Source organism: Achroia grisella, unplaced genomic scaffold (genome assembly GCF_030625045.1).
Source record: "Achroia grisella isolate CSIRO2021 unplaced genomic scaffold, CSIRO_AGI_Agris_v1 utg540, whole genome shotgun sequence".
Classification (NCBI taxonomy): domain Eukaryota; kingdom Metazoa; phylum Arthropoda; class Insecta; order Lepidoptera; family Pyralidae; genus Achroia; species Achroia grisella.
In genome coordinates, this window is record NW_026712925.1 from 3,564,434 (window position 1) to 3,589,596 (window position 25,163).

Sequence of the window (25,163 nt, forward strand, 5' to 3'; positions counted from 1 at the left end):
CGATAATACATGTATTTATTTTTAATATGACAACACTTCATACATAAGTATTATTGGAAATAGTATTATTTGCTTGTTCGGCTATTTTTAATTTACTTAAACTTTTTTTATATGTTTAATTTACAATAATAATATATTAAGTGCTTATTATTGGAAAATATAAAAAAGACATTTAATTAGGCCGATACAAATGACAACAATGCCATCTATGAAAGCATTTTGAAAACATTGAGCCCCGTATTAGCACTGATTAAAGTGTAATTAAGTACTGGAAAATAACAAAATGAGTAAATATATGAAAATTACTTTCCTAAACGCATTATTTCATTTTAACATGTATATATATTTTTTTATAAATGGATTAAACTATTTTGAAAACACAGTTTTGTTTTTTAAAACGTTTGCAAAACTATGAAGAATTCCATCGATACCAATCACGCCATCTATATGCAACTTTTAGCAATAATAATGGCTATTTCCTCATTGAGTGCCACTGATGTAAATATACTTAGTTCTAAAAAAATACAAGTTTATGAATCATTCAGTATCAATCGCAAATCATCACTATTTGTTCAGTTTCAATGAAGAGTTGAGTATTAGTAGTTGAGTATATTGTGTTATACCTATATTCTAAGAAATATCTTCGAATTAAGAATCCCTATTGTGGCTTTCGGTTGAAAGGAAGTGGTATAAGTCTTTTTATCACGGTAAATGCAGATTAGTTGAGAAACATAATACGTTGTAAACAATAGTACAAAGACAGGGCTATGATGATATTAATTAACAAATGTAATTAATTATACGTAATTAAACAATTATATCAAAGGCCAAATTATCATGCAAAGTTAGATCAGATAATGATATTTCGAATTTCAGCTATGCCTTGTTCTGAGCTGAACATATGGCAGACTGCCATAACATAACACACGCAGACAGTCCTACCTTCCTGTATATTAATTTCTAAGGAGTATTGACCTATTACATTTACCTGCATTCTTCCTCTTCAGTAATTTGCTAATATAGCTATCTTTAGAAATGTCTATATAGTAATGTAATGTGGACTCTATTCTTTGAAATTAGCCTCTCATTTAGGCCGATGTGCGTGTAGAGCCGAGACTACTAAAGTAGCCAGCAAGCTCCTCCTAATTTCTAAATAGATATCATTACAAAATATAAAAAGAGGTATAAAGGTTTTGCGTTTCCGATGAGGAATTTTTTCCAGGAATTTATCACTATGGTTTTGAGGGGGAAACCCGTGGAGATTAAACTAACATGGTACATAGATAGCAATGGGGTTGTTAATACATATTATTAACAATCCCCAATGTTCCCTTCCTCATCATTGTTTAAATACACTGTGTAGTTTTAGTACAATTAAATATTAATTCCATACCATAACTGGGTCCTGACCATCCACTCATTCCATGAGGTTTAGTGCTCTGCTTCTCCAAGTTGCCCAGTAATTGCGCCTCAATGAGTTGAAAATCAGCCCGCTTCATAGGTTTACATTGGACATTTACACCACTTGGTCGCATCGGTATGTTGCTGTAAATTGTATTATGTATGATTTTATTATAAAGCAGTTACGCTGCAATGACCTCAGCAGAATTTGTGTACTAGATAATTACTACTTACATATGTTCTTTTAGAAATACAAACACAACATAGACAAAAAATCCAGATCAATACAAATAATTATACTCATGAATACAAATGTTTTTACCGTGCATGGAATAGAACCCGTGACCATCAAAAGTAGAGCGGAGTGTTGGACCAACGAAGTAATAGTAATTATAAAAAAAAATAGTAAATATTATTAGGATAATAGCACAATTAATATTTTTACAAGTGATTAATAATTAATAAAAACTACCTTGTGTCTTCTAGTTGAGGTTCATTTACAGCTTCTATAAGCTCGATTAATGTGTGTAGTTGTCTTGGCGTTATGTATACTATGAATGAACCCAGCAGCATTTTGACTTCGACTTTTGGGCCCTCAGCCTCTTCTGTATGCTTGATTTTAAGCGCTAACTCTTGGTGTCCCGTAAGCTTAGCAAACAGTATAGGTTCCGGTTGATTAGTCTTCTCATCTGGCGTTGCGCCTCGTGTTTCAGTCTGTACATTATATTCCATATCAACTTCTTTGACAGGATCTGATTCTATAGTTGATATAACACTTCTAGTCTCATAGAATACATCAGATATAGTGCTCTGGAAGTTAATATCAGCTGAGTCAATTTGTGAAGACTCTGATTTGTCTAATTGCGACGAAGTCGATTTCTCCATTATAAGACTGCGAGCCATAGTGCGCAGTTTAGACGGGAACTCGTCTGTATAGAATGTGACACCATCAAATCTGATTTTTTTATTTGTATATGTAGCGACAATGTAAGTCTTAGGTTTTTCTGGATCTGTCACTTCTGGCGTGGGTTCCTCTCCAGCCTCATCAAAGTAGTCAACTCTAGAAATCATATTACATAACTCATTTGTTATAATTAAACTTTTAGAAATTTGAAGGGTAATATTGGGGTAGTAATGTCATATCAACGATTATGGGCCAAAGGCAATGAAGGGTGATTGTATTCCAAGAGTGATTCCTTCTCATTATTATTATTTAAATTACAATGGTTCTGTTCGCAGTTTTGCATGTGTGGAAAATATATCATAGTACCATCCCCTTAAAGGTCATTTTCAAATATTGACGAAAAGGAAGTGAGTGATTTCAGTGGCTAAATAATTTAAAAATAAAATTTATAACAATATTAGGACAGACTATACAATATATATGTAGCATAAAACGAAGTTACGAATTTGAATAATGATATGCAACATATATTCATAGTTTATTGACTATAAAATAGGCAATTAGCATAGTTTTCGCTACATATATTAAAATGACCTCCCTGACAAAATGTCAATTCAACTTGAATATTATACTAACCACTTAAAGTTGAATGACTAATTATTATAATTATCAATATGAGAACAAATGAGTAATATAGTTTGTTGAGTTCTTAACTTATATGTACTTTAAAACAATATAAAATTATTCCTGTAAAGGCATATTCTTCTTTTCCTACTGTTGTATTTAATTGTACAAATGTAAATACTTACTTTTGTATATGAATATCTAAGGCAATGCCTCTATCACCATTTTTAGGAACATGTTCAAGTCTTATTCTAGTGTCCACAAATTTAACTTTCACTCTGCTTAAAACTGAAAAGAGATTAGGCATTTTCTTAATGTATTTCATACTTCATAGATATAAAATATTCTGATATTTATATATTAATTTAAAAAGTATTATTCTTAATACTTTTTAAATTAATATGTTAAGAATACTCCATCAAAATTTCCACTTTAAGAAAACTTATTAATTATCATTAAGTACTAAATATACTTTTATTAGGTACATATATATTGCTGTTATTTATATATGATAATGGAGTTACAAAAGAATGTATCAGCACTCTTTTTCATCTTTAGGATAACTTTGCAAACAAAGTATCAGTTGTGTGATATTTTGTTTGCTAAGTTATCCTAAAGATGTATTAGTATTGAAAAATGAAAAGGTCTCTATCAAGACATTGGTGAACAGAATTAAATTTAAATGTGATAGCTTAGTAGGATCTCATAATAATTTATTGACACTTGTCATTGTCAGGAGCCTTACTTGAGTCAATAGCATGGGCAAACATTTCAATGCCCTCTACTGGATTTGTCTCTTGTGGTACATCTTCGTCACGGAGACAATCTGCAGCCAGCTGCATGGATGAGGACATAGAAGACCACATAGACTCCAACATTGATGATGCTGTTCCAAGAAAGATTTTCACATCAAGTAATATTTTAAGATTATATGTAGTGATAAGCTTAAGAAATATATGGAAGTAAAACATTATCAGACCATCTTGTTAAGAGTTCCAATATTGCAATTTTCTCCAACTTTTTTTATTATATTTAATGTTATAAATTAATGTAAATGAGACTAAATAAAATGTATTAATAATACCTACTAAATCTATTTTCTGTTTTAAATAAGGATATAAATATTAGTAAGCAAGCACATTTAATACATGGTTCAATTGATGATAATCAGCCTGTATGTCAAAGGTAGGATAAATATAGTAGATTCACCTATTTGGTAATATTTTCATTATGTAATAAATTATGCCAGTATACAGTATTGATAACATAGAAACTCCCATATTTTTACCTGGTTCTGTCCGTACTTTGGGTTGAACGGTGAGTGACAAGCCATGAACTTCCACAATGGAGTCATCTTTTAACAATGTAGACCATGGTATTGTGACTGTGATTTTTTGCATATGGCCATCAACTATTTCAAGTGGCCAGTTCTGAGAATCTCCAAGGTTATTTAGTGCCTAAAATTTTCAGTTATATAAAAATCCAAAGAATATTATTAATACCCATGTAATAATTAAAAAGAATAACTAACTAAAGTTATTAAAAGTTACAAAGTAGTTATGAAGCTATTTATTATATATAGCATATTTTTGTACTAAGTTTGATGCACATTACTAAAAAGACATATTTGATATAGAATTGTGTTGTACATTTAAAGGAATTCTAGAACTGAAAATTATTATTTCAGCAAGTAAGACCAATAAGCCTTTTTACCAACCAAACGAGTATAGTAAGTTTGCCTGAAAGTGAAGTGAATATTTTAGAAAATTTTATTTAAAAAGGGAAAATTTTATTTAAGATGTCTTTTGTCACAAGTAAATAAAAACATATTCATATCAGGTTGATTGTTTTTAATATACAATATATATTAATTGTTTATACACAAATATCTCTAAAGTTAATTATATTACTGCATAAAGTGGTAAATTTACTATTACTATCTGTGGTATTTACAACATCTGGAATAACTTTTTCGTGCGTGTACTAATAATTGAGAACATAACAACAATGAAAGTTGTGTTTTCTGTTTAATTTAAATTTTGATATTATTTATTATTACAACATAATATTAAAGTATGAATATTTTTAACTATGTTCCTTTGTTCTAGTGATTGATAAACGCACGTGTTATTTTATTTATTGCGCACATCGAATTGGCAAGTGTACGATACTTTGAAAGGACTAAATTAAGTTGCTACAATGTGGCTATGTTTATACATATGCTTAAGAAATATATTTAGGCATATTACTTACATCGCAATCAAGGCTAACATCGCAAACCGTGCCTGTTCCATTGTAGAGATCAACACTCAGCTGATCCAGTGTTAGCTTCTGTTCGAGAAAATTGCCCAGGTAACGCTGGAGAAGATACCTGCAAGCTCTCTTCTTGATGCTCTCGGACCATGGCAGATACCACAACATTTTCATAACTTTTTTAAGATCATCACACTGAAAATTTTTGCTTTGTGCGTATAATGACTATTGTGAATTTGTGATTGTGATTACGTTCAATTGACTCGCAACTGAGAACGTAAATAAACATGACGTTCCGTTCTACTTAATGTCAGTGTTGATTTTGACATATGTCGTTTTGTTTGGTCTTATGCTGTCACTGTCAAATTCTATTATATCGTAAAAAATTTGCATTTAGCGTAGACAGAATAAAATATAAAATTACTTTTAAACTTACGCGTTTAGTATACAACCGTATATATTTATATACTATATATAATTAATTCTAAGTATTAATAACTGATTAACTATATTCATAAAGAGTATATATTTTTGTCATTTATAAAATTTCATCTTAAATAAATATATATTTATTATATCCCCAAAACAAAATAATCGCTCTCTACCAATTTTATATATTGCTATTATATATTGCTCTCAGTATACCCGTACGTCAATTACTGCGTGTGTCGCAAAAAGTATATTAATAGATATACATATCTACAATTTCTGCCAATATTCTAGTGATTCTCAAAGAAAAAAATTTACATATTGTTAATCATACTACTTTGTTACAATGACGTTATTGACAAATATGGGATACTTTAATAGAAACAATTTCTTAATATGACAAGGTACTAAAACATGACTCAAAGACTAGTACCTAGTACTAACCAAAAGATAAATGTGTAAAGAGACAGAGCAGCTTTTTATATTGAAAAACTAAGAAATCAAAGATCACAGTCTATGTTTATATTAATAGTCGTTAGGAATGCTTATTTTTTATTAGACAATATTAATTTTATATATACCTACCTACCGACGTACGTGTCACGTGTTGTATTGTTGTGATGATGAGATTTAGCTAGTAATTCAGAACTCTACCTAAAATAATAGACAAAGTCTTAGAGATATTATTGTTTATTCATAATTTTAATACAATTTTTTTCTTTTAAACTCTATATATGTTACATCAGCCTTCATACGTATAATTAGTAAAAATCACGGGATCTTACCACGTTTTATATTTATTTGCTGAGTTCTCAATATTAAGTAAATACTCTGTAGATACTGTCTTAAAATAAAGCAAATGTTACGTTCACCTAAGGACAACTTTCCTCTACAACATCCTGGAGTCTATAAGGTGGACTGTAGTTGTGGGAGCTCATACATCGGACAGACAAAAAGAACAATAGCCCGTCGCATTGCTGAACATATAAACGCTATTAAAAACAACGATCCACGTAAATCAGACATAGCGGAACACTTGTTGGGATCGGGACCCAATCACTGGATTGAACTACACCGACCTGCTCGATAGTTAGTAGTTAATGAATTAAATATTATAGACTACTCGATGGATTTATATTATTTTGTTTAATTCCGCTACAATTATATTATAACTATTATATTGTAGGAATTAAACAAAATAATATAAATCCATCGAGTAGTGAAATGGACTTCCGCAAAATAACACCTAATTCGATTAAATAAATACTATAGACCCTCAACTAATAAATATGTATATTACAAAATATCTCTGTCAATTATGTGATTCCAAATAGGGTCGTCTAATTTCGTCATATTCTTCGTCAGCCTTACTTGAAGTTGAAGGTGCGTCCTTATTACAGGTAAAGATATTTAAATTGTAAAGAACAACTCCTGAATTTAAAGGTAAATATAATATTGCGGAAAATTCAGACGAACCAACTCCAGTTTCAGATTGTGCAAAGCAGTCAGTGTTGTTTAAAACTATCTTGATGTCCACTCTTGATACTTTGATAAAAGCTAGAAATGAGTAATTAATTGTTCATTATAAATAAAAAACATGCTTACAAATATAACCTCAGATGGATTAGTCTTTATATAGTGAACTGTGCCGGTATTTATTATCTACCAGTGGAAGGTCGATGTGATTTTTATGGATGGTAATGAAATAATGCACTCGCCTACGTTAATGGTTTAGGGGAAGGGAGGGCAAGATGGAAGGTGAGGGCACAATGGAAACTACCTACAAAACCAAATAAAGTAATCTATTTCAAGCATCGCCACGCACACAGAGACACTCGGCCGCGACGCCTTAACGGGCGAATTTTAGTCAGTTTCACAGCAGCCATTGATGTGTACGCGTCGTTTGTTTATTTAACCGTGAATTATTACAAAAACCACAGATTTTTGCAGTGACTTTGTTTGAAAAATGTAAGTAATATGATTTTTTTTGTTTTATCTGTAGTAATCTATTATAAATCAAGTATTTGAATCAATGCGTTTACTTAAATAAAACTAGTACTAGAAATTCGATATGTCAATATTATTATTACAGTTAGTGTAAAGGCAAGATGGAAATTCTGAATTTAGGGTAAGATGGAAATGTTTCCATCTTGCCTGCGTGATAGTGAATGTTATTTTTTATTTTAATTTCTATCTTTAATTGAGCATTTTTTTTTCAGATGGTCTACAAATATATAAGAAAGACTAGTAGAGGATCTTGGTCAGAAGAAACAATGCGGAAGGCCATGGATGAAGCACAAATTTCAACAATAAGTTCAGCTTCAAAGAAGTATAAAATTCCCATCGGTACTTTACATCGTCACATAAAAAAATGTGACGCTTCCAAAAAATTAGGTAGATTTCAGCCTGTTTTCTCAAAAGAGCTTGAGCAGAAGATCTGTGATCTTGCTATTGAACGTGACACACTGTTTTATGGGTTAACGAAAAATAGCCTGCAAGAATTAGCATACGAGGTGGCGAAATTAAATAATATTTCGCATGACGGCTTTATGAAAAGACACCCCCAATTAACGTACCGAACGCCAGAACCCACTGCTTTAGCTCGCTGCTCTGCTTTTAATCGTACTCAGGTAGAACACTTCTATGACAACCTATGGGACGTTATGTCACAACATCAATTTCTGACGAGACCTGACGACATATACAATATGGATGAGACCGGTGTCAAAACGAGCGCTTCTCGACCCCCACGAGTAATTTCTGTAAAAGGCAAAAGGCAAGTGGGGGTTATTGCTACAGCGGAAAAGGGACAACTTACTACTGTAATTTGCGCATGCAGTGCTACCGGTCGATTTATTCCGCCTTGTTTTATATTTGGACAAAGAAAAAGGATGAATGAGCGCCTTTTGGACGGTGCTCCTAACGGCTCTCAAGCATGGTGCTCTGACTCCGGCTGGATAAATAATAGCACTTTTAACAATTGGTTGCAAATGTTTATTGAGAAAACAAAACCAACAGCAGATAAACCAGTCTTATTGATTTTAGACAATCACACTACTCATCAGAACTTGGAAGCCTTAAACTTAGCAAGGGGAAAAAATGTGATTATGGTCAGCATTCCTCCACACACAAGCCACAAGCTCCAACCATTAGACGTGTCAGTCTATCGTTCATTAAAAATAGCTTTTGAACAGACGATTGACACTTTCCAAAAAAATCATCCTGGAAGAAGAGTAACCCAGTTTGATGTTGCCAGGTTGGTATGCACTGCTTATGAAAAAAGTGCCACCGTGCAAAATGCAACTAGCGGCTTTAAGAAGGCTGGAATTTTCCCATATGATAGAAATTTATTTTCTGATTTGGATTTTGCGCCTGCTTCCGTTTATGAAAATACCCCAGTTACCAAAACTATCGATTCAGACATTGCAGAAGACGATTCAGTCATGGTTAATGAGAACCCTGCAGTGACAGACGGTTGTGAATCAAAAGATGTATATATCGAGACCAACGACATTACAGTAAACACTACTACGCCAGAAATAAACAACGTTACCGAACAACTATGTAATGCAGAGATAGATAGCATAGAAGAGATAGATAAAAACGTTGGCATGACTGGACAAAAAGAAGTTACTTTCGAGAAGGAAGTAGATTGCATTATTTTTGAACAGCCATCCACATCTTGCCAAATTTTAATATCTCCAAAAAAAATACTGCCTTCTCCAAAAGTAACTTCTACTTTAAAAAAGCGTAGAAATAGATGTCAAAAGTCAGAGATTTTAACCAGTTCGCCCTTCAAAACATTGGTTGAAAAAAAGAATGAGCTGAAAAAGATACCAAAATTAGATTTAAAACAAGACATTAGGGGAAAAGAAAATAAATGTTCTAATAACAAACTAAAATCTGACAGTAAAAGCAAGGGGAAAGGGATAGGAAAAGGGAAGGGAAAACAAAAAAACACTAAAATAACCGAAGAAGCAAATAATAAGAATGAAACTGGAGAAGAAGATGTATTTTGTCTATTTTGTGGAGAAAAGTACGAGCATCCACCCATAGAAGACTGGTTACAATGTCCTTCGTGTTGTGGATGGGCGCATGAGATGTGCACTGATGCAGAAGATGGTTGTTTCTTATGTGTTAATTGCCAATCTTAATTTTATCTTATATATTCCATATTGCCCACATAAGCTTTCCATTTTGCCTACAACGTAAGGGCAAAATGGAAAATCTCAGGGTCTGTGTTTATGGATCGTAATTCATTTTCTACCAAATATTATTAATTAAAGTTTATAAGTTTATTTTTTACTAAATTGTATATCAAGACTGATAAAAATAAAAATTTCAATCTAAATACTTTTTTTACTATTTCCATTCAAAATTAGACCTTCCATTTTGCCCTCCCTTCCCCTATGTTGGCGGGACATCAGTGGAGGATGATAAAATGGGCATGAAGTTAGACTATGGATCAGTTAGCCCATCTCGGCTTATGACACTCTACTACGATGGTCTCCAGAGGGAACTGCGTGGAGGTCAATCTGACATGGTACATTGTCAGTAGTGGGGTTATTTGTCCACATTACTAAGAGTCTCCTTTGCATCGAAGAAGATCAGTTAATAATAACAATTGCAATGGTTTACGAAGGGAACTTGTGCTGGAAGTGATGAATTGTTAGCAATAAGGTATTTGTTGGGCTGACTTGATAATTTTATCTATCCCTAATACTTACAAACATATAAAAGATACATAAGCTCGTTCCTTCTTTGTTAACTTAAAAATACTTACGATCACTACTTTTGTAGTAAATATCAAATATGCGGTTTAATTTTACATTTCCCCACACTTTGTTATCGATAAATAGTAGTCGTTCTAAAAAAATAGAAATAATAATTAGAATATACGTTATAAAAATAAAATTGTTTGTTTCGTTATTCAAATAAATAAACTATTAAATTAGACAATGCAACGACGTTATTATTCTTAGCACAGATAATATTATGTTATCTGTGGCACAAATAACATAACATTATGTATTCTTAGTAAGGACGACCAGCAAATGGTAAGGTGGTACCTACTTAACTTACTTACATACCTTTACAACTTCCCAATGTCAACATCATCTTGTAGAAAGGAAATCCCACTGCTTGTATTGTCCGAGTGAATCTAATTTCATACGTGCTTCGAATTAATATTATTAGAACAATTATCGAAAGCGTTTTAATGCAGTTCATCATCTAACTAAGTACAATAGGTATTCACGGTGTTGGTATGACTAATAAACACTAGGTATACTTAACAATCGAGGTTCGGAAATTATATGCACTTTCAGTTTGTAGAGTTGGCATATTAAACGATTCTTAAATGGGTTTTTAAATTCTTATTAAAAGTTTGTAATAATTGTCCACATTGAAACTTCTCTTTGTGTCCAGTCTTATTTTTTGAAAACCAGTTAGATATATAAATATTTTTACCTAAAAAGCGGGCTAATGATGCCATGTAATACATAGTTTCAGGAATATCAGGGGATATCGTGAAAAGGTATTTAGTAAGAAAATCGAAGTGATATTTTTTTTTACTTATAAATTTATTTGTAACTAACACTACTATACGGGTTTACCTACTTATATTTATACGGCATTAGTTAATAGATACCAAAGTGACGCCAAGTATAATATTTATTTAATACACATGGATTGATAGATAAATAGATAGATATTTATTATTGAATTGAAAATTGTGAATATCCTGGTCCATTCTACTTTTCTCTTCTCTCTTTAGACGCTGTTATAGGTATGAATGAGTAGGTAATTTTTCATTCAGCCACTACACTAGGTATAATACTTCCAAATTACAGATGTATAATTTAAATCGTCATAGTATTTGTATTTGGTTTCATTTACCTACGATGCAGACATATCTTTGCAAAATATATTCTTTAGACATGAATATTTGTTTTGCTAATCATATGCAAACATGTATTGTATCAAGTATTCTAAACATAAAGTTAGCTACGTTGCGTCTACTGTCCGAATATAAGTACCAGTCAGTAATGTATATACTCAGTGTCCTAGTTCATTAAACAGTCAGTTTCATAAGAAACTAACTTTTTTAACTTTAAACCGCTAAACCAAAGCGGTCGTGAATAGTAACGAAATATTTAAAAAAAAGTATTATGTTATATTGCAGCTATATTAATACATTAGAATACATAATTATAAATCAGAGAGAATAAAATGACCACCGGCAGCTATTCCTTCCCAGGTTTCTGTCACGATTTGTTCAACGTACTCCGGTGGAACGAGGAAACCGTAACTGTAGCCGGGCAACTCTAAAGTGTATGTGAGCGGTATTCCAACAGAGCGAGTCCAGTCGCGGGATGTGCCGGTGGTGAAATACAACACGTTGGCAGCATTACCCACGATGTATCTTGGGGCTTCATTCAGGGCTAGTTCATCAATGGCCGTAGCCATGGTAACGCCGGCGAGATGAAGGTTTAAACCATTCGACGGCAGAGTACCTGTAAACACGTGTTTGTTAATTACGTAGGGTTTCCGTGTAATATAGATTCCAGTATCGAACTTGTAGTGCACAATTGATTGATAGTTGCAGAGTTACGTAACAATAGTCTAATGGAACTGCAGGGTAATTGAAAATGTTACCTAATTTATTGAAGAAATGCACATTAGTAATTATTTATCTGCTTATTCAGGGATATATATTTTATGAGTTTAGTTAAATTTATAATGATAATTTATTGATTTTTATCGGATTATCTCTGGATTTACTATGACTCATTCTCTTGCTTCCTGTTGGCACGATGTGTTACATTTATTGGAAGAGATCTTAATTAGAGGTAAGTCCACCTCTGCTCACTTTGTATCTAATTATAAAGTAAAATAAAGAGTAAAGTAAATAGAGAAGAATAACAATGATTTGTTAACGTAATATCTAGAACAACAATAAATGGAGTAAATAGAAACATTGTCAACTGTCGAAGTAGTTAGTACTTGACGTAATATTTGATAAGCCTATATTTCACTCGTTATATTTAAATGCAATGTGACAGGTGGTGAAGTAACCGCCGTCTCTGGAGAGTCTGCCATAAAAAACTGGAGAGTCAGCCATAAAATTGACAAACAAAATTTGTTGTACAGGTTTGAACTGACGAATACTCCATCTAACAATAAGTCGAGGTAAAACCACTGTACTAAAAAGTTCTTACTTATCATTGCACCTACCATTATTGCCCCAAGCATATAGGAACATGTTGCCAAAACTGTGCAGTGAAATATACAGTGAGGCCCGAGAGAGCTGTTGATAAACTACGTCTCTGATGATGCGGATTTCTGGTTCGGAAAATACGCTTGGTCCTTCGAATGTAATGGCGCAAGGGTTTGCTGCCGCGCTGTTCGTCCCCCAGTGGTGGTCGAAGTTGCGGTTGCCGTCAACGCCAGGACAGGCTTCAGTGTTCGGGGGGACCAATGACCTAGTCTTACGCCACATACGATCCTGAGAAAATTAGTTATTGAAAGTAGTTATTAATAAAATGAATATATATATATATCTCTATAGAAATTAAAAAAAAATTAAATGTCACAAAGAAATTTAAGTTCATAAATATAAATAAAATTGAAGTGTCTGTTTATAATATTGAAATGACCGTTTTTTACTACATTCATATGAATATAAATACGATACTATCTGTCTGTTTGTTTGTTCCGGCTAATGTCTGAAATGGCTGGACCGATTATGGACTTTTTTTAGCAGGTAGCTGATGTAATAAGGCATAACTTAGGCTACTTTAATTTTAGACAAAATCTTTTATTTACGAGATAGAAAAATAAAGTTAAATTCCACGCGGACGAAGTCGCGGGTAACAAGAAATGGTTACTACAGAGGAGAATAGCAAAATACATTAATAATATTAACAGGATTAATATTAACAGTTAATATCATTTAATTTCAGATAAGTTTAACGATAATCCTTACATTAATATTTTAATACATTAAGCCTGTTTATTTATCAGTGGCAAGTGAATTATTAGATAAAATGTATTCATATGACATAGACTATATGTTTATCTTATTATCCATCTGTTGCTTTATTCGCTTATGTAATATAACATCGTGATAATTCACTAATGCTACAATATTATTTGAACATAGTTTTCTATACAGTTTATAATGAAATTTAAAAACGGCACGGGATAATAGTGTTATATATGCGTCTAACACAAGCACGAAGTGTATTCCGCTGATGCATTTCTGTGAATTAAGAAGTTAAATTATCCGTATTGATTGATTTTTAAAATGCTAACTTGTGTTTTATCGGATTTATTTTAATCTGAGAATAAATCGGGGTTTAAGGCACGTATAATAATCTGTCATAAGAATGATTTTCCAAGATTTAGTACAAGGTTACATACAATACGAACATTATTATAGAATTTTATCCTTTTGACCCTTGTTTCTTCTTAATAAGTCACGTATAGAGGTAATCTATATTTAAAAATAATATAAAACTAGCAACTGTCTTATATAACATCTCGGTCGCTCTAACAAACAATATTGATGACACTTTCTCAAAAAACGTTACCGTTTTTTAGTTAAGCTACATATTTCTTGGTCTGTCATTTCATTGTTCTTTTTTTAACTAATGCGGTTGTCCGCAGCTGGGCTTTATCGCTGCACTAGAGAAGAATTGGTTCCAGTGTAGGAAGCACCACAAACCAAGGAAGGACTTGAACTCCAGCCTAATACGAATTTAGTCTGAGGGCACCACTAGGTTCGAATCTTGGCTCAGGTTGTCGTAATTTTATTCCCGTTGGAACAGGGAATAGAACAAAAGGAGGAAATGATAGTACAGAAGAAATAAAGACGTTGAATATAGGCCGTGGTACTAAACATAAAAACCGAATAACATCCTGTTTAACGAGTAAGAGGTCCAAGTAAAACCATAATCAATTATTGGACTAAATAAATTAAAAGGAATGTTTTTTAGGTATGGTATAATTTAAGAACAATACAATACACACACAAGTAAGAAAGCTACCGTCAAGATAATCGTGATGGTATGGTAACCAAATAAGTGTATCAGGGATATATATAAAGCGCTTGGTATCTATGTTTAATAAATAGTATAGTGCAACTGTTTACGCTAACGGCGTACATTGGCGAGGCACCAGGATCATAAAATGAGCTTTAAGTTAGGAATTAATTACGATGGTTTTCAGGGAACACCGCTTGAAAGTAGACATGAAACATTACAAATAGTCTCCTCCATGGTACTAGTGTAGAATAATTTTTATGTCTTAATAAATGCTAATATTACTTACTACTTCTATAGAGAACTCGTAGCCATCAGGGTTGGCCAAAGGAATGATAATCCAGTCGATCTCATTCGTGAGTTGTCTGTCAACGATATCAACTACCAGCTGGTTAATGATGTATAAAGCTACAGGTGTTGTGACCCATTCCCTGGCGTGAACGGCTGCATCGATGATGATTACGGGTTTTTGAAGATTTTCGAAACCTGTACTGGAAATTCTGACATATTTGATTTGGCGGCCTTCGTAACTCAAACCAGCGTTGATGACGGTCACTAACTCAGGATATTCAGCGCCCAATTCATCTATATACGCATTGATCTAAAATGTAAACAATATTTAAATAGTTTAATTTTTATATTTTCATGTACACATTATTAACATGTATTGACTTGGTGTTAACACAAATAATTTTATGGTGAATAACGGCTAGTGAGCCGTGATCAAGAGTTGTTTTTGTTCAACTACTAACATTAATAGGGGAGGTGTATGCTTTATTTACAAGAAACTATTAGAAGTATTAGTTATTATTATTTAGATGTAATAGGAAATCTCATTCTCTAAATAAATAGGTAAATATAGACTTCTAATTTTGATACGTACTTCTTCGTAGTTATAGTAGGTGTCCCAACTGATCGAACGTCCTTTTTGTTTTGCAGCTGCCTTTGCACTTTGAATCTTGGTTTCTTCGTCCCGAAGAATACTGAAAATGAATAATAATATTTTATTTTTTTGTATTAATTTGAATATTTAAAAAAATACTCAAATTCATTGAAATCGATTTAATATGATCATCAGATAAATATTTGCATTATGCGTATTTCTAATCCGCTAAAATAATGAATAAACTTACTCTGCAAGATTGTCAGCTATTTTCGTATACGGCATACTCCTTTCATCAAAATATTGTAGCCATTGTTCCTTTACTTCAGGAGAAAGTCTTACCAGAACTTCAAGTTTACCAGAAATAGAACGTTCTGCTGGGGTAATTGATATTAGATCTAAACTTGCTTCCAAATATGCTATTTCGTCAGCCGGGCCACCCACTCTATACAATTGGTGGCTGAAGAAAAAAATATTGTCATAATTTGTGTTAGAAATTTATAAATATAAATATATTACTAACTTTATTAATCAAGTTCAATGTAGTGACAACAGAGTAAAAAGAAATTAATCATCGATTTGCTTTTGATTATTATTTAATCTGGAATAATAATATGGTACGTGTAAATTACATAATATTCTTTAACAGTTTTAAAATAGTTAAATAATAGAACCACTAATTTCTTTAAAGAATTTAATAGATTATCTATTAAAAAAGTAAATAAGCAATATGTAATTAATTACAGTTGTAGAAACTTACCCTTCATATTGCTCATGGCGAGCATAAACTGCCGCTATTAGAAATAGGAGAGACCCCAGTAGTCGACCCATTTTCACTAATGAATGGCATATACAACTTCATTATAACTGAATCCTTTTCTGATACGTCGAATTATCAAAATGATAATTATATTTTTAGATAATCCGATTTAATATAATTAGCTGATGTTATTACAGTTAATGCTGATATATCATTATAGGGTGACACCAGCAGTAGTCATTAGGCATAAAATCAGAATAATGGTACTGTGATAAATTTGTAATTTCTATTTTAGTAGTAACCTTATAGGTATTATATTATTTATAAAGAGCCATATATTATGCCTCTTCATAAATAATATATTATATAGTTTGTAGTTTTGGATGTCTGATACTACTGATATGTAGAATAGGTAGAAAAACTATATACCATTATCTTAACGACTAATGAGCAGAGCTGCAATAAAAAATGTGAAAAAAAGGAAAAAAATGTGATGTAGATGAAGTTGCGTGTGTCAGCTAATGTAATATAAAATATCATAAAAGTGAATATTAGATAAGTAATATCAGTTCTTTTTTATGTTGGAGTTTCTAGTTCTACATTACAAATCACATAGAGAATAACAATTATTAAGAAAGGTAACAAAGTACCAGTAAAAAAAAACGAAGTTACCAAACATTACCACAGTTATGGCACTGCAATTGTTTGGTTCTTTTGCTGTAATTGTCATGTTTTCGCAATTCATCTTTGTAATGCATGCACTACTATTCCAAAATATTGTCTGTTCCGAGTAATTTGGTATGACTAGATGCTCAATTTGTTTTTATTATACATACACATACAATATGGGGTTTTCAGAGTCATTGTCAACTATCTACATCGTGACGATCACAACACTTGATATGCGGTGATTAACGGTGTTTCCTTCACCGGAGCGTCAGTTGTAGATATAAATTAACACACAGTTTGTTTAGTGTCAGGCTAGATTGTAACTCACTACTTTCTCTTCATTCTGTATGTATGACGGACCACTAGATTCTCAAGATTTTACTATAATTATTTTTATATTTCAATATTACTAGTTAGTAATTTACTAGTTACTAACTTTTTAGTAGATTATTTTTTTATGATTTTCTCACAAGATCAATTATGTCAAATTGTACCTATATTATGTCTTGTTCAATTTTTACTACATTTTTAATACTCATTTTGTGCATTTATTCTAGGAATGTCAGTGTTGTTATACGTTTCGAAACATTTTACATTTTTACTTCATACGAGTAATTTGTATTTATTCAAATCTTAGGACGATAAACGATTGATTTTTTACATCCATTCAACCAACTTCAAGTCAGGATCTTTGCGAAATTGGCAAACCAAATTTTTCTATCTCTATCAAAATTTATCTATTATCTCCTTTACCGCTTTTTCATAATTCACTTTAAGAGACATACTCAAAAGACTCAATACTCTTCCTTTAAAGAGTGTTTGACTGATTGATTCATTAAACTTATCGATTATTAAAGCTTATCGTTTTATGAAGTTGCTTTCTTCTATTCTACTACTTACTGTTTGAACATTCTTTTTTAACAACATACCTGAAATGGTTGAAATAACATGGTACTCTCTTTTTTGTTTATTGCATTATTTAATAGTATTACAATTATAATAACTTGTATTAGTTAACTAATATTCTACAATTTAATTTTACATATATATTTCCAATACATTCTACGGATAGAGTTTTTGAAACCAGAATGTCTCCAAGCATATATTAGCGGATCTAGCAGGCTGTTGCATACGCCTAATAGGTATAACGGTCCTAGAGTTAAAATCTCTAATGGAATACAATCATAGCCATGCACCATTATGTCACATTTTACATAAATAATGACAGCTACATAGTACGGTGCCCATGTACCAACGAAGGAGAAAGTCACCAGTAAAACAGTTTTCACTGCTTTCAATTTACTAGGATTGGAATTTAGAGCTTTTGCTTTGCAGTATGAACGGGATATGTTTGAAATTTTTTCTTTAAGTTTACTCTTAGTACGTTTCTGCTCTATATTGGTTTTACTAGTATTCCTCATCTCCATCGAGGTACCCGCCTCTTGTGTCACTGTTGAAACTGTGATTGTCACAGTGGTTTTCGATATTTGACCACAGTCGTCTTCAAATGCTCGATTCACGAACGCTATGCTGTTACTTTCTTTAAACTCTCGTATCTTATCCACAGTTTTTACTGCACTGTGTAATATAATAATATATAGAACACAAACTACTATGATTACTAGTAATACGACAATGGAAACTATGATAAGTAACGATGGAGGGAACACAGCAATGTACCAACATCGGTAGTCTCTGAATGTCTTTCCTGTCCATCCCATGGCTGGTAAGCATGAGATAAATATTCCTGCAAATAATAAAAGAGTGTCAAAATTATAGCACAAAGGGAAAAATATATACCTACCTTTAATTTAAAAAATATACAAACCTTCTAATGTTCTCTATCTATCTAAGCAGAGTAGGTATACATTGGAAAACTAAATACTCATATAAACAAAAAATTACCTTGGGTAGATAGAGAATTAAAATATAATAATTAAGTGTTACTTATTGCAGTAAAAAATTTAGAAATATTTCAACTTTTTAATTTATTTATCGTATACACAAAATTAAAGCGTAGTGGTGAATGTATTAATAAGAAGAAGGACTTGGTGATGGAGTGGTATTGTACCTATACGACCATGGACTGCAGCGACAGCGATTCTGTCGACAAGCAGTTGGACTGGTAAATACCAGTCCGACTGTATGTCGACAGGATCGCGTTTTAGGTATAGAAAAAATACGAATAAAAAAATTGAAAATAAGCTCTAACTATTATAGAAAATAATTTCAGTACATAGAGCAAAAAATATGAACTAGTTTAGTAAATATGTTACACTGTATGTAAAATTTGTTATTTACTTACGAATAAGAGCTAGGATTGGCAAGTTAGAGACAATTAAAACATTTAAGTATTCTATATTATCTTAATCTAAGTTATCTATTAGTAATGCCAAGAAATATACATACACAAAAAATACGAAGTCAGCCTAATATTCTTACATGTAATTTATTTTAGTTATAAATAATATTAATAAAGACGTAATAATATTAAAAAAGCTTAATTTACAACAGAGCCTTTTGGAAACGTTCTCTTCGGTAATTTTTTTATAAACTAATAAAGCATAAAGGAGACTTTCATTAGGTTCACAACTAAGCAGTCCGTTGTTCTACTTTCAATATAACAGGGACTTAGGTATGAGGAGGTACCTACTCTACCAGAGTAGGTACCTCCTCCTCCACCTTTACTTTAATGGCTTTTAATGAAATTAATCCTTTTTGTAATTAAACGGCGCACAAAATCTTCATTCATAAGTCTAGGTTTACATTATGTTCACGCCTTCTTTTTTAAATCATAAAAAATTACCAATAACACGTATGGCTCCATTTAATATGATCACGAGTGTATGATTAGCAGTACCATTAATTGTACATGAATATGAAGTTGTAAAGTCACAATTAGTATCAGACTTACACATATCCGTCTCAATTATTTTCGTACCTTACTGTACAAAAACATTATTGTTAACTTATTTGATTAATCTTACTAGTGTTTGTTTTTTTTGTCGCCTTACATTTATTTCTGTTGCAACATCTTTGTAAATAATTTATATAATAAGTCTTAAGTGATCTTTTAAATCCCTTATGCCACCATGCATATATCAAAGGATTCAATACACTGTTAAGAAAAGCTAGGGCTGCTACCGGACCATTGAGAAGTTTACGTAGTTTTAAACATTGAACATTAGTTGTTTTTTCTTCACAAAGAACGTACAATATCATAATTATAAAAAACGGCATCCACGTTGCTATGAAACTACATGAAGTTAACATCACTACAGTCACTGCTCTGCATTTATTTGGCTCCTTAGCTTTAGGGTTTGTAATTTTAAATCCATTCTTTTGTTTCAATGTAAGACTACTTAAAGACAAATTGCGGTCCGAAGAAGTTGATACGACCGTGTGTATACTAAATTCTGATTGGTTTAGATCACTCTCAATTTGCTTTGTCTTATCGCATTTGAGAGTTTCAGAAATATTTCCATTAGAAACAGTGAGATCATCGATGCTTTTGGCTTTTGAACATTCACTCTTTTGTACATTGTGTAAATTTTCATTGACATAGTTTGTATTAAATGAAACACTTCTTTCCAACTTGTTCATGTTACTCCTAAGTGGATAGTTAACTGAAACAGTATTAGTTAATTTGTTTTTGCCGCGATAAATTCTTAATTTAGGTTTTTCTTTTGTTTTTGTTATTGTCTTTACATTTTTCTCCGCGGTCTTTAAATTTGTTAAATTCTTTAAAGCTTTAATTAAAATGATTGTGTACAAGATCGCGACAAGTATTATAGGGATGACGCTAATGAAAGAATTAAATAGTATTAATGTGCTAGGGTACACAGCGATGTAGACACACGGAGCATTGTTTAGTTCTCTGGTTACCCATCCGGTAAGTGGCATGAAACCGAGGGTGATACCTGTAATAATACATTGTAAACGTACAAACAAAGCAACATTAAATAAAATTTATTATTGACAATTGCGATTAGTTACAGGTCTACTCACGACACAATTTGGGAGTTGATGTTTGGGCCGATATCAGACAGAGATTGTGCATTTTATCGAAATATCGGCTTAACTTACAAGAAGTTAGGGTAACTTATTAATCTGTCTAATTCGGTGTCAAATTATGTCATGCGTAGCAATTTATTGCAAAAGAAATAGATAGCACAATCTGAGCCCAGCTTCAGTCGCAATTTAAAACTAATTATAATTAAATTAACTAAACACAAATTTCTAAATAGTTAGAATTAAAGAAAAGCATTTAAGAATTATGAAAATAACAAATGAAATGTTTCGCAACTGTTTATGGCGTGATGTTAAATATTCATTACATACAACTTATTTACTATTCGTAATTGTTAGGGTTTACCTATGATCCATATGCACAGAATGCCGATTCTCACTCTGGTAGTGTTGAACCATCTCTGGTAATATAACCCATGTAGTATGTAAATGTATCGATCCACGGCTATGAAACCGACGCTAAAAATTGATACCATCGTAGGACACACTAGCAAACCTGTTAACATATTTTATAATTATATATAATACAAATATACTGTCGCCACTGTTCCTAGATATATAAAATATGGAATCGTTGTCAATCGATGTCTGTCGATGCTGACATGACATGAAACTGAATAGTCAGTCAGAAATTAATAATAATAATAATAATAATCTCAGGACAATTCACACAGCGCCATCTAGACCCAAGTTAAGCTAGCTAAAACTTGTGTTATGGGTACTAGATAACTGATACAAATACGTAGATATATATTTTTTTGTAAATACATACATATTACACATAGAAAACACCCAGACCGATACAAACAATCATACTCATGAATACAAAATGTTTGTACCGTGCGAGGAATCGAACCTGCGACCATCGGTCGTAAAGCAGTGTGCCCATATTTTTTTTATTAGTTGAACTAACAACCTTTTTGATGTAAGATGGGGTATACATATAAATGAAAAATGAATATAAAATTGTATGTAAGATACATATATACAAGAGAAATTGAAACTCTTGTTTGTTTAGTATCTTGCAAACTGACTTTCCTGTATTATTATGATTTGTTATATAGATTATGAAAAATGTTTATGATAGGTTTCCAGTTATTCTATACCCACCTAGTTGGAATATACACAGAGGATCAGAGTTTATATTATTGTCCATTGTGGCGCCAAAGATGATTGAGATACCAATAATAGTATCTGCAAGTGACACGTTACCAAGCAAGAGATATGTGCTCTTGTGTTGCTGACCTGAAAATATTGAAAATAAATGCACTAATTTGTCTTATCTATTAGTCTGAATATTCATAATAGTTTTCCACATTAAAAAAATATCTCTCATATATTTAAGCCCCGTCAGCAGTCACGAGGTGCTGTGCTTGTAACCCAATAAACTAATATTAATGAGAGTATATTTTATTAATTTAGGTTTTGTAATAAGTATAAATAAAATACGAAACTTAAAATGTAATATCTGGGGTGGTGACAGCACTTTATGTGAGTCATGGCGGGTTAATGGTGTGGTTTACACAATTTCTGATTGCAGAAATCACGGTATTCGCTACTACAAAGTATATAATTGATATAAAATAACATATTGTAATATCTAAACCAGGAGTGAGCAACCCTTTTAATTAACGAGCCAAATTTATATTTGCGGGCCGCACGTCAATTTACAAAACTTTATTTATAATAAACAAAATTCGAATTACTTTCTTAATTTGTAATTCTAATTTTGATTTGATGATTTAACTTTGAAAAAGTAAAATTGCATATACAAATTTTAATGCAAAATAAAAACAAACAAGGAAAGAACAGAAAAACATAGTATTTTATTATAATAATTTTATAATAATGTATTGATGCGAAAAAATCGAATAAATAAATATAATTTTTGCATTTACCGCATGTTGCTCATCCTTTATTTTAACTGTTATTGAAATTGTGTTAGAAATTTGAAGTATATAGTATACATATTAGCACCGGCATATTTGGAGAGACCTAATTCCATTATTGAACAGAGCTCATAAATGTTGACCACTACGAGTAAAAATGTAATATCCGAAAAAATCAAATGTAGAAAGACAAATTTGATCTCGTATTTTCAAAATGGCGTTGGTCACTTAATAATATCGAATAAATGCACATACCTACCTTTCTTTAATATCAGTCCACTGGATACGACTACAACCAAATTACTTAAAATTATTAATGTCCCCAGAACGTACGCTACGATCTGGTAAGTCAGTAATTGTTCCTTCTCTTTAGTACTATACGCCTCATATAAATCGAACAGGTGAATTTGTGACACGTCACTCTTATTCGTTATATTTGTTATACTCAAATTAAAGTACTCCATCACTTGGTCCAATGTTACGTTTGATTTGAAATCTGAATTATTTAAATTCATTTTTGCTACTTTATACATAAAGTAAATATAAAACAATGCTTTTTGAAGTTTTTGTTTCAAATACACGTCAATATGTTACTACTATTCCCCAATAATGGAAGAGATGACCATCACTGCGCATCTTGAGTTATCCTCAAAGCAAACATGAAGTTTTGTTTATTATAATGGAACTATTTATTGTTATGGTTCCTTCAGAAATAAACAAGTTCTCGAAGTACGTAGATTGTTTCTATTTCATTTTAATAAGTTAGCCCAGATAAGATAATATTACATACAAACAAGAGTTTGAAGGACAAAATATGTAAAAATTGGAAAAATTAAAGCTTTTTATGTATCTATTACCTAACAACTTGATACTTGACTTCAAATTATATATAGATTTTTTATAGAAACTATATTATGTATATACATTTCGAAGTTATGTGTTGCCTGAAACAGGCAAAGCCAAGTGAAACAGTTAGTTTAATTAATACATTTATATATATAAGTACAGATTAACATATGGAACCCAGCTATGAATTTTTAAGTTTTCATTATTTTGTTATTTTCGTGGGTTATGTATTTATTATAACAAGTGACTGTTATTGCCAATTACTCTTATGGCTCTCGCTTAGCGCTTTGAATACAAATGTGAACGTCCGTAATGAGGATGTGGTAAGTGTTCATTTTTATTGTACCTACATAGAAAAAAAAACTACAATTTACATAGAAATATGGTCCCGAACCAGTAATAATCACCGATTTGGTGCACTGCTAACAAATACTAATGCAAAGGAATGTTATAAATAGATAAGTTAAAAAGTTTGTCAACTGATTTAAAAAATTATTACCTTATTTTTTCAACGACCAACGTGGGACTGTATTTCAAATAAATATATCTATTATGCTTTTCCGACTGCCATCTCATATGAGGTGGTTTATTAATGTAACATTTAAATTAAATTTTATATAAATTTTAAATAAAAATTGAATCCCCTACAATAACTGGCCTCGCGCGAATCCGTAATTGTATTAATACATACCTATATGGGTATATCGGATTGTATTTTAGTATAAAAATATGATTTCTTGCTATCTGTAGTTTCCTTCCTAAAGTTAAACTTTAAAGATGAAAAATATTTCTAAGTCTATACAAATATTTTGTCTTGTAGATATCATGAAGATATACATTGATAACTATTATAATAGCTATATCCATAGGCTTGCAATATTCATAATGTAGTCCTTACCAAACAATGTATTGACGTGATAAAATATCGAAGATATGGTATACGTAAAGGACGGTATTTAGATACATATTTTTTTTAATGATTGATAATGAAATGGTGCACTCGCCTTCGCTAACAGTTTACGCTGGCGGGATACCAGTGGAGGATGATAGGATAGCGTATCGTGATAAATTTATCACAATGGTTTCCAGGGGGAACCGTGTACCATGTTAAAGTGACCTCCACACCCTAACATGGTACATTGTTAGCATAGAATCTTTTTTTATTTTTTTACTAGATGTCCCGGCAAACGTTGTTTTGCCTTAAAATAAAAAAAGAATTTTTGGGGTGGACTATCCCTAACATTTAGGGGGATGAAAAATAGATGTTGGCCGATTCTCAGACCTACTTAATACGCTCACAAAATTTCATGAGAATCGGTCAAGCCGTTTTGGAGGAGTATGGGAACGAAAACTGTGACTCGAGAATTTTATATATAAGATTTATATATTTATTTAAACCTTCATCAGTGTACAGTTTGATGCAGTCCTAACT

At 31.7% G+C, this 25,163-nt stretch overlaps 2 protein-coding genes and 1 pseudogene across 4 annotated transcripts in view; all 3 read right to left on the minus strand.

The window, feature by feature from the left end:
- Window positions 1–5,440, minus strand: part of LOC131847619 (autophagy-related protein 2 homolog A) — a 31,948-nt gene extending 26,508 nt beyond the window's left edge. For all 3 annotated transcript variants that reach the window (XM_059197227.1, XM_059197226.1, XM_059197225.1), the window contains exons 1-6: window positions 5,183–5,440; window positions 4,218–4,386; window positions 3,675–3,815; window positions 3,115–3,217; window positions 1,874–2,461; window positions 1,394–1,545 (exon numbers count right to left, since the gene is read on the minus strand). In XM_059197227.1, the coding sequence (XP_059053210.1) occupies window positions 1,394–1,545; window positions 1,874–2,461; window positions 3,115–3,217; window positions 3,675–3,815; window positions 4,218–4,386; window positions 5,183–5,356 (1,327 nt within the window). In that variant the 5' untranslated portion in view covers window positions 5,357–5,440. The remainder of the gene's footprint in view (window positions 1–1,393; window positions 1,546–1,873; window positions 2,462–3,114; window positions 3,218–3,674; window positions 3,816–4,217; window positions 4,387–5,182) is intronic.
- A 1,483-nt stretch (window positions 5,441–6,923) lies between these two features.
- LOC131847759 (uncharacterized) lies at window positions 6,924–11,524 on the minus strand (annotated as a pseudogene).
- Window positions 11,525–11,821: 297 nt separating this feature from the next.
- Window positions 11,822–23,400, minus strand: LOC131847760 (uncharacterized). The gene is made up of 10 exons (XM_059197407.1): window positions 23,145–23,400; window positions 22,107–22,241; window positions 21,343–21,492; window positions 20,182–20,887; window positions 16,299–16,394; window positions 15,789–15,998; window positions 15,539–15,638; window positions 14,945–15,256; window positions 12,848–13,118; window positions 11,822–12,126 (listed from the first exon to the last, which is right to left on the minus strand). Exons 1-10 carry the CDS (start codon window positions 23,398–23,400, stop codon window positions 11,822–11,824), a joined length of 2,541 nt encoding a protein of 846 aa, XP_059053390.1.
- Between the last annotated feature and the right edge of the window lie 1,763 nt (window positions 23,401–25,163).

Bases quoted from the DNA above. Each gene is read 5' to 3' on its own strand.
- LOC131847760 (XM_059197407.1), bottom strand. From the start codon at position 23,400: ATGAATTTAAATAATTCAGATTTCAAATCAAACGTAACATTGGACCAA. The intron at 15,999-16,298 runs GTAAGTTTCTAC...TTTTTTCTTCAG, and splicing joins CGCCATGAGCAATATGAAGG to CCACCAATTGTATAGAGTGG. The intron at 13,119-14,944 runs GTAAGTAATATT...TAATTTTCTCAG, and splicing joins ACGAGTTCTCTATAGAAGTA to GATCGTATGTGGCGTAAGAC.